The 10,686-nt window shown below is 45.1% G+C and overlaps 1 protein-coding gene across 1 annotated transcript in view; it reads right to left on the reverse strand.

Moving 5' to 3' along the window:
* The window catches only part of zgc:194282 (tyrosine-protein kinase Srms), a 28,868-nt gene extending 22,774 nt beyond the window's left edge, over window positions 1-6,094 (reverse strand). Inside the window, exon 1 of the mRNA XM_031283833.2 lies at window positions 5,160-6,094. Within this exon, the coding sequence (XP_031139693.1) occupies window positions 5,160-5,539 (380 nt within the window). The 5' untranslated portion in view covers window positions 5,540-6,094. The remainder of the gene's footprint in view (window positions 1-5,159) is intronic.
* Between the last annotated feature and the right edge of the window lie 4,592 nt (window positions 6,095-10,686).

Here is a 10,686-nt window from a genome sequence, read left to right on the forward strand (position 1 = left end):
GCCGGCTGTGTGAAAGTCGGTACCGTACGCCGGCTGTGTGAAAGTCGGTACCGTACGCCGGCTGTGTGAAAGTCGGTACCGTACGCCGGCTGTGTGAAAGTCGGTACCGTACGCAGGCTGTGTGAAAGACGGTACCGTACGCTGGGTGTGTGAAAGTCGGTACCGTACGCTGGGTGTGTGAAAGTTGCTACCGTACGCTGGGTGTGTGAAAGACGGTACCGTACGCTGGGTGTGTGAAAGTTGCTACCGTACGCTGGGTGTGTGAAAGTCGGTACCGTACGCTGGCTGTGTGAAAGTCGGTACCGTACGCTGGGTGTGTGAAAGTTGCTACCGTACGCTGGGTGTGTGAAAGACGGTACCGTACGCTGGCTGTGTGAAAGTCGGTACCGTACGCCGGCTGTGTGAAAGTCGGTACCGTACGCTGGCTGTGTGAAAGTCGGTACCGTACGCAGGCTGTGTGAAAGTCGGTACCGTACGCTGGGTGTGTGAAAGTTGCTACCGTACGCTGGGTGTGTGAAAGTTGCTACCGTACGCTGGCTGTGTGAAAGTCGGTACCGTACGCTGGCTGTGTGAAAGTCGGTACCGTACGCTGGGTGTGTGAAAGTTGCTACCGTACGCTGGGTGTGTGAAAGTTGCTACCGTATGCTGGCTGTGTGAAAGTCGGTACCGTACGCCGGCTGTGTGAAAGTCGGTACCGTACGCTGGCTGTGTGAAAGACGGTACCGTACGCTGGCTGTGTGAAAGTCGGTACCGTACGCTGGCTGTGTGAAAGTCGGTACCGTACGCTGGCTGTGTGAAAGTCGGTACCGTACGCCGGCTGTGTGAAAGTCGGTACCGTACGCCGGCTGTGTGAAAGTCGGTACCGTACGCCGGCTGTGTGAAAGTCGGTACCGTACGCCGGCTGTGTGAAAGTCGGTACCGTACGCCGGCTGTGTGAAAGTCGGTACCGTACGCCGGCTGTGTGAAAGTCGGTACCGTACGCAGGCTGTGTGAAAGACGGTACCGTACGCTGGGTGTGTGAAAGTCGGTACCGTACGCTGGGTGTGTGAAAGTTGCTACCGTACGCTGGGTGTGTGAAAGACGGTACCGTACGCTGGGTGTGTGAAAGTTGCTACCGTACGCTGGGTGTGTGAAAGTCGGTACCGTACGCTGGCTGTGTGAAAGTCGGTACCGTACGCTGGGTGTGTGAAAGTTGCTACCGTACGCTGGGTGTGTGAAAGACGGTACCGTACGCTGGCTGTGTGAAAGTCGGTACCGTACGCCGGCTGTGTGAAAGTCGGTACCGTACGCTGGCTGTGTGAAAGTCGGTACCGTACGCAGGCTGTGTGAAAGTCGGTACCGTACGCTGGGTGTGTGAAAGTTGCTACCGTACGCTGGGTGTGTGAAAGTTGCTACCGTACGCTGGCTGTGTGAAAGTCGGTACCGTACGCTGGCTGTGTGAAAGTCGGTACCGTACGCTGGGTGTGTGAAAGTTGCTACCGTACGCTGGGTGTGTGAAAGTTGCTACCGTATGCTGGCTGTGTGAAAGTCGGTACCGTACGCCGGCTGTGTGAAAGTCGGTACCGTACGCTGGCTGTGTGAAAGACGGTACCGTACGCTGGCTGTGTGAAAGTCGGTACCGTACGCTGGCTGTGTGAAAGTCGGTACCGTACGCTGGCTGTGTGAAAGTCGGTACCGTACGCTGGCTGTGTGAAAGTCGGTACCGTACGCTGGCTGTGTGAAAGACGGTACCGTACGCTGGCTGTGTGAAAGTCGGTACCGTACGCTGGCTGTGTGAAAGTCGGTACCGTACGCCGGCTGTGTGGTGATGCCAGGCTCCAAATCAACGGGCTGTTGGGCCCAGAAGACGCTCTCCTTGCCCCCTCCACTCTACACCATAACAGAAAGTTGAAACTAAAAGAAAACACTGAAAGAAGAGTGACATGACGAAATATTATTATTATTTTCTTACTTTTTTTTTTTTTTTTTTTTTTTACACACACCGTAGTATTGACTTTAGTATCGAGTATTGTGTACTTTTATTGGTATCGGTACAGAATACTAGCTTTTTGGTATCGTGACATCCCTAATCCGTTGCACCCCTAAATGTAACAGTAAAGTATGTACACCTATTATTAGGTACACCTCAAACTAATGCAGTCTGATACAACATACTGCAGTAAATCCTCCTTTATGCAGCTTGTAATGTTCTAGTTTACAGAGGGGTTGATTCAACTGTATGGTTATTTTAGAGGCTGTAGTTTGTGCTGCTGTTGATCTGTATTCTGTTATACTATGAATATTTAATCAACCTTATTAAAAGGGATACTTCAGATGTTTGTTCAGTGTGGTTGTATGAGCTACTTCTCCAGAGTCAGTGTGTTAGCTACAGTAGATGGGGGTCAGCACTCCCCCAGTTTGGAGAAGCAGGCAGGAGTACTGACACAGAAGATAAGCAATGTCCTGCTGTTTTAGACACCTAAAAATCTCTGTATCAGTTTAAGTGGACATTAAATTTACTATATTTTCAGCTTTACCTTGCTGTCAGACTTAAAATGTTTTTTGTCAAAGGAGTGTGGTGTCTTTGAAGAGAGCAGAGATAACAGCTTCAGTTCTCCGTCGTAAAGAGCTGTCTGACAGCAAGGGAAAGCTGTGAAAATATTCTAAATATAGGACATGCTTAAACTGATATTGATTGGCAGTACTCCTGCCTCTTTCTCCAAACTGGGGGAGTGCTGACCCCCATCTACTGTAGCTAACACACTGACTCTGGAGAAGTAGCTCATACAACCACATGTGTGCCTGGAAACTGAAGCATATACATATATTGGATGATTATAAGAAACACTGGTGCTTGCAATCTCTTTGGTGTCTATAAAAACGTAGTCTCGCTTTGCCAGACCCTCCTCCAAAGCACGCAGGAGGAGGGTCTGGCTAGTCCACATAGCATTCGGGGATGGGAGGAAAACGTGCTCTGGTTTATTGGCATTTCTAAACCAATCACAATCATCTTGGGCGGTGCTAAGCACCGGAGAAAAGCCACGGTGCCTCTGCTAAATAGTCTCAGGAAGGAACTTGTTTTGGTGGAACATGTGTACGTTCAAAAGTAGTTTTAGTCGTGCAACAGAAAACTCAGATTGGACAGATAGTCTAGCTAGCTGTCTGGATTTACCCTGCAGAGATCTGAGGAGCAGTTAACCATAGTCCTCACAAATCCACCAGAGGTTAGAACGCCAACACAGAGACAGAGGAAGGGAACGGACATCCGGCCCAAATGAGTGAAATCCGGCGGCAACGGAGCAATCCCGCAAGTGGAACGTCGAGGATATAGACTAATAAAAACGTAACACAACTTTGTCTTTATTTTTTTTGGGGGCTTAACATAGTTTCTGTCATGGTGTGACAGTGGGACATGTGGGGTCAGTGTTGGATCAGAGGCATGAACACAGACAGACAAGTCAAGCTTAGAGGGAGAGGGAGAGCTCTGAAACATGAGGATTCCCTGCAGGCTGAATGAATAATAGAGGATCTGCAGCTGCAGCCTCGCGGCTACTTTTAGCTCCCGTCTGGTTCAACAGCAGCAGCAGAGGTGGTTTTAGGTTGGTCAACTTTGCTACGGATGCCAGGACGATGCCGGTAGGCTCCATGTTAAGTTTTTTAGATCGATGTTAAGATAATTGATTCATCATTTTAGTCATTTTATGTCCAAAAATTGCAAAAATCCCTAGTATTTTTGTTTTTTAACCGATTAATTGAATGAAAATAGCCTACTTGTTAGCAGCAGCCCTAACTATTTTAAGATCAGGTTGATTGGGTTGTCCAACCAACGCTCCAAAACTTGAAGATATTTCATTTTATTTCATTAAAGACTAAGAAAACCAAATAAAATATTCATACATGAGATGGTGGAACCAGTGGGGTTTTGCCATGTTTGCTTTCACACATTACTTAAATTATTCATCAATTATCAAAATAGTTGCAGCTTATCAATTTCAAATGACATAAAAACAGTAAACAACTAAATAAATCAATAAAAATCAACTATCAAAACCATTTTCGGTTGACTGACTAACCAACTAATCGACCAATCGTTTCAGCTCTAGATATGATTTGACATAACTGTAGAAATCTGTCAGGAAGGCAAAAGAGAGTAGACACGGTGATATATTTAGTATTTTCAGTGGTGACTGAACCAGTTCATAACAATATTTTGATATCAACACTGATGTCTTTCACAGCAGGTCAAACCTCGGTCAGTTGTCAGCTTTTATTTACAGGATGTCACAGTTTTGAGAACGGAAACAGGATTTAAGATCATGTTACTATACTGAGAACAGTTTAACCTTCTATCCCTCTACATGTCTCTCTGTCTTCAGACCTGTCCCCTCTACATGTCTCTTTGTGGTCTGTCTTCAGACCTGTCCCCTCTACATGTCTCTTTGTGGTCTGTCTTCAGACCTGTCCCCTCTACATGTCTCTCTGTCTTCAGACCTGTCCCTCTACATGTCTCTTTGTGGTCTGTCTTCAGACCTGTCCCCTCTACATGTCTCTTTGTGGTCTGTCTTCAGACCTGTCCCCTCTACATGTCTCTTTGTGGTCTGTCTTCAGACCTGTCCCTCTACATGTCTCTTTGTGGTCTGTCTTCAGACCTGTCCCCTCTACATGTCTCTCTGTCTAACTTTGGGGGGGTAACCCTTGTGTTGTCCTACCAGGTAAAAATTGGCCCAGTCTGTTTTGACTGTTCATAAAGTATAAATTATCATTGGCATTACAATTTTGTGTTACATCTTCTAAGCCAACTTCATTCCAACGTATATCACTACTAGTTGTACACTTATTGTTGGACTTCATGGTCTATACATGTCATTCATTTTAAATTATACCTCATTTTGAGTTAAACCCCCCAGAAATGATGAATTATGTTGACTAGTTAGGATCAGAGAAACTATGTTGATGGATAATCCCGATCTGTTTCGTGTGTGGAACCATCCATGATACTACTTGGTTAAAGTAGTTTATTCTGAAACTTGGAAAACGGGTCAGATTTGACCCGAGGACATGAGGTTTTTGGACTCACAGCAAATCAAACCCAGTTCTTGTCCGGCCAGCACCGGAGAATCAGGTGGCATTTGGCGAATAAAGAAAAAGAGAAGAGCTGAGGATGGACTTCCAGCACTCACTTGTGTTTGGCGAACTCGTCCTGCAGCAGAGCCACGTAGTTGGCCGGGATCAGTCCGGACTCCAGAGACCCCGTCAGCTTCTTGGCCAGCACGTACTCCCCCCGCTTCTCGATCACCGACAGCTTGTCCCCCTCCTTCACCGTCAGCTCGTCGTCGCTGCGGGCCTCGAAGTCGAAGAGCGCCGCGTAAAGCTGCACCGGCCGCTTCTTGGGCGACGGGACGCGAATGTCACCGGACACGGTGCGGATCTCCGCCGTCTGCGCGGCCGGGTTGGCGATGACATGGTTGTTGTTGGGGACGTCTGGGTCGCGGAAGTCCGGCCATAGGCAGTTCCAGAGCCGGCTCAAACACGGCATACAGGTGCGACAGCAGCCCTCCATCCCGGGACATGAAGGAGCGCGGCGGCGGGGTTATTCCAGGTTTTATCGTGACACCGATCAATAAAACGCGGTTCAGGCTTTCTCAGTGCGCTGAAAACGGCCTTTTACAGCCTACAGCGAGCAGCCGTGCAGTCCTCTGGGCTTCCTCTCTTCCTTTGGCTAGAAACATAATGCACCGCCAGCAATAGTTGGGTAGATTAGCCGGAGGAACCGGTTTTTTTTCTGTTGAGATCACGGATCTGAGCTCCACGCCTGCATCGCGCACGGCGGCTGCGGGAATGCGGAAAGGAAACGGGAATGGAGGGCATCCAAGTCGGATCGGTTCCCTGCGAGGACTCGGCGGCGGGAGCCAAGACCAACCAAGACCGTGAGCATGACTCCAGAGGAAACGTTAATCCATTGTAATCGGCTGCAGCAGTCGGTGCGCAGGTGTTCAATCCACGAGAGGAAAAGAGAAAGATGTGAATGGGAAGCGGGGGCACGGTGCGTAAAAAGTTTCAGTTTGGCGCTGCGCACACCTCCTGCTGCTCACACACCTGCGTACTGCGTACGTAAGGGGAGGGGAGGGGGGTGTGTGTGTGTGTGTGTGTGTGTGTGTGTGTGTGTGTGAGAGAGTGTGAGTGTGTGAGTGTGCGTGCGTGCGCGCATGCGTGCGTGCGTCCGCATGCCTTTTTGGCTCCGGGACAGTTTTCCCTGAAGGTTACTGTGGTTGAGTAAACGATGGAGTCTGTGTTTGCTAAACAGTTTCCACCAACCTCGTGAATGTCAGGTACTAAATAAAACGGGTTTTTATTATGTATCTCTATTAGCCTACGTCATGAAAACGCATCCGTTTTTGTGCATCTTCATATTGACCTATTAATACATAATACTTTGTACACGTAGAGTACAGTTGTATTCACTTTAAAAGTTTTGATCCTGAACTTGATCTCATCACGGGAGAAAAATAATGTTGGCTTCATGAAGGATGTTTATGAATGAAAGGTGTGTCTGTAGTAGAGAAAACATGACTGATCCATTAATGAATTGGCAACCAGCCAAAAAAAATCATGTTCTCTTTTATTTGATTATGAATTATTTGGGTTATAGAATGTTGTTTGGACAAAACAAGCAGTTTAAAGACAACATCTCGGCCCTGGGAGCAATACAACTAAATGAGTGTAATACCAGAGTCTGAAGGTGCTGAAGAGTCTTTCTTTACTCTGTCGCAATATTTGAATCTCATCTCTCCTCTGGCTTTGTATTTATAGACTGTGGAGTGTAATGACTGCAGTCTGTGTAGCCTCCCTCCCTTTATGCCTTTAATCCTGCATCACTTCTGCATCAATACTCTAGCATACCCAGCTGCCTCCTATTATTAGAACCTCTTTGTGCTCGGTTGGATACTCCTAAATGATGTTATGACAAGAGATGTAGAGGGTGTAGTAGATCTCTTTTAGTTGTGCTGCTCAAGAGGCGCTCATGAAAAGAGCAAAACCAACAGTAAATGTAACAAGCACTTCTTCCAGTGTTCCATGAGCTCCGTTGTTGTTAGAAACACATCAGTGAGCCACACTGTTGCATGGCTGACATGCTCCTGCATCACCATGAACACACACACACACACACACACACACACACACACACACACACACACACACTGTGTTATTTTGACTCAATCACACACCGTCCTGCTGCCAGTAGCCTAATACTCACTAGAGCACCAAATGTGGATTAATCTGCAGCTAAAAATAGCCCCCAACAAATGCACCGTTTCCTCCTGTTTGTTTGGCTAAAACTACAGTGAGCAGCTGTTTAGTTTTTATTTATTTTTAATTTTTTTGAAGTCAAACTATATATTTGTGAGTATGGAAGTCAAAAAGTATTGGGAGACGGACTAACACAGTGTTGATTTTGGTCTTTTCTCTTCTTTATTTTTAAGATTATTTGTTGTTTTTTTACCTTTATTAGACAGTGACAGTGGATAGACCGGAAAGGTGGGAGAGAGATTGGGGGGGGTGACACGCAGCAAAGGGCCGCAGGTCGGATTCAAACCTGGGCCGCTGCAGGACTCAGCCTACGTGGGGCGCACGCTCTTACTGGATGAGCTAGAGGTCTCCCCGATTTTGGTCTTTTCATAAGAAATCCAGCCTTATCCTTACAAGAATATGGAGGACAGAAGCTGCCTAAATCAAAAATAAAATAAAAAGGTTAATAAATAAATGACTAGACAAATTAATATCTATGCCATTAAATGTAAACCCAAGGGCAACTAGTGCAGCGAAGACGTTTGGTCTCTCATCCGAGAGACTTCTCCACTTTTCAAAAATCTTAGAAATGTGGGACCACTGGGCTGTGGGAACATAGGGCTGACCCCCTTCAGAGCACCTTTAACCAAGTCTAGTTGCCCTTGAGTTTATCCTTCCCTTAGTCTCATACTGCCAGACCTTCCTCCACAGCGCTGCAGAGGAGGGTCTGGCTAGTCCACACATCATTCCTGGATGGTTTAGTGGCATTTCTTTAAACCAATCACAATCGTCTTGGGTGGTGCTAAGCTCCAGACGGAGCCACGGAGCCTCTGCTAAATAGTCTCAGGAAGGAACTTGTTTTGGTGGAACATGTGGACGTTCAAAAGTAGTTTTAGTCGTGCAACAGAAAACTCAGATTGGACAGATAGTCTAGCTAGCTGTCTGGATTTACCCTGCAGAGATCTGAGGAGCAGTTAACCATAGTCCTCACAAATCCACCAGAGGCTAGAACACCAACACAAAGGAAGATTTAGATTTGGGCATCTCCTGTCCTTCATATAGTAAGCCTGCTATGAAAATAGTACCCTGCTAGACAGTTGGCCTTTACCATCTTACAGCAGCAGGAACGTTTAAATCCTAAAACTGATTCAAATCCAACTTGAAAGCTTTTCATCTTGAGCTCTAATCCTAATCTTTCAGTTGGAACGGCGTCTTTAACTGGGTGAAAGGCTCGGTTTGTCAGCGTTGACGTTGACTTTATAAGCTACAGTTACATCAGAGAAGTGAGGAACAGTCTCCATATTACAGACTGATGTTCTGGTTCAGATCACAAAGTTAAAAGCTCAAAGAACCTGGATTTACGATCCTGCAATAAAATAAAAATGAAAAGAAGAAGGAGGAAAGACAGTTTACTTAAGTAAAAGTACTAGTACAGCAATGTTAAAATACTCAAGTTACAAGTTCAGGTCCAATTCAAAATCCCTCTTAAGTAAAAGTACAAAAGTATTAAATGTAAAAGTAGTAAAGTCAACGTAGTCGTTCTGCAGTAAATGAAGTCTCTGTCTAACACTGATATCTGAGTCTAAAGTTTGCTATATATAAATATAAAGAGGAATAAATAAAAGAATAAATACATGTGGAAAACATAAAGAGAAATTACAAAATATAAAATACCTATAAACATAATTTATTTTTTACATTTATTTTATTACTGTATTCATTCATTTTACATTTGAGAAAAATATTTATTTTTGCATATAAATGACTATTTCTTCTGTATTTTTGTATTATTTATTTTTGTATCACTTAATTATTATTTTCCCTATTGCTTTTGCTATTCCTTGAAATAATGGTATTTCCAAATATTTTTTTTACTTATTCTTTTATCTATTCCTCTTTATATTCCCACATTTATTGTCTTATTCTTTTTGTTATGGCAATCCTCTGACTCCATAGCACACAAGCCCCACATGTTGAAAATCATGCGCCTCAAAAGCTGTTCAAAATCTGCACGGCTTTCTACGTCACTAGCCGAGATGAGGTGGCTAACCGTTAGCATGCTAACTCGTTCTGAATGGCAAAACACTGCTACAACACACACTAGTTCACCATAATCTCCAAAAGAACTACTTCCATGTCCCTGTTCTGCAGGTATTCCACGCAAAGTTGGAAGTGCGCCCTCGTTTAGAAGAAGTCTCCCAGCTAATCCTGCCTTGTACTACTGAAGTTGGAGAAACAGCTAGCTAGCTCATGTAGTCCTTACCTAGCTACCGAGCATGTGGTCTTACCTAGCTACTGATCATGTGATCTTACCCAGCTACTGATCATGTGATCTTACCCAGCTACTGATCATGTGATCTTACCTAGCTACTGATCATGTGATCTTACCTAGCTACTGATCATGTGATCTTACCCAGCTACTGAGCATGTGATCTTACCTAGCTACTGATCATGTGATCTTACCTAGCTACTGATCATGTGATCTTACCCAGCTACTGAGCATGTGATCTTACCTAGCTACTGATCATGTGATCTTACCTAGCTACTGATCATGTGATCTTACCTAGCTACTGATCATGTGATCTTACCTAGCTACTGATCATGTGATCTTACCTAGCTACTGATCATGTGATCTTACCCAGCTACTGAGCATGTGATCTTACCTAGCTACTGATCATGTGATCTTACCTAGCTACTGATCATGTGATCTTACCCAGCTACTGAGCATGTGATCTTACCTAGCTACTGATCATGTGATCTTACCCAGCTACTGATCATGTGATCTTACCTAGCTACTGAGCATGTGATCTTACCTAGCTACTGATCATGTGATCTTACCTAGCTACTGATCATGTGATCTTACCTAGCTACTGATCATGTGATCTTACCCAGCTACTGAGCATGTGATCTTACCTAGCTACTGATCATGTGATCTTACCTAGCTACTGATCATGTGATCTTACCCAGCTACTGAGCATGTGATCTTACCTAGCTACTGATCATGTGATCTTACCTAGCTACTGATCATGTGATCTTACCCAGCTACTGAGCATGTGATCTTACCTAGCTACTGATCATGTGATCTTACCTAGCTACTGAGCATGTGATCTTACCTAGCTACTGAGCATGTGCGACTGCCAACAAAGATGTTACAGCAGTGAGAGGTCTCACTCTGTAGCTAAAACAGAGACCTGAACACAGGGTGAAAAGAGGAGCTGCAGCAATGTACAGTACAACAAAAATATGGTGTTTTTAGATAATTAAACCATGTAAACCTATTCTGATACAACCTCAAAATACAATTATGAACCTGAAAATGAGCATAATATGAGCACTTTAAAACACTACACAGCGTGGCCGGTTTAGCTCAGTTGGTAGCGCAGGCGCACATATATAGAGGTGTATGCCTCGATGCAGAAG

The sequence above is a fragment of the Sander lucioperca genome, chromosome 12 (genome assembly GCF_008315115.2).
Source record: "Sander lucioperca isolate FBNREF2018 chromosome 12, SLUC_FBN_1.2, whole genome shotgun sequence".
Taxonomy (NCBI): Eukaryota; Metazoa; Chordata; class Actinopteri; order Perciformes; family Percidae; genus Sander; species Sander lucioperca.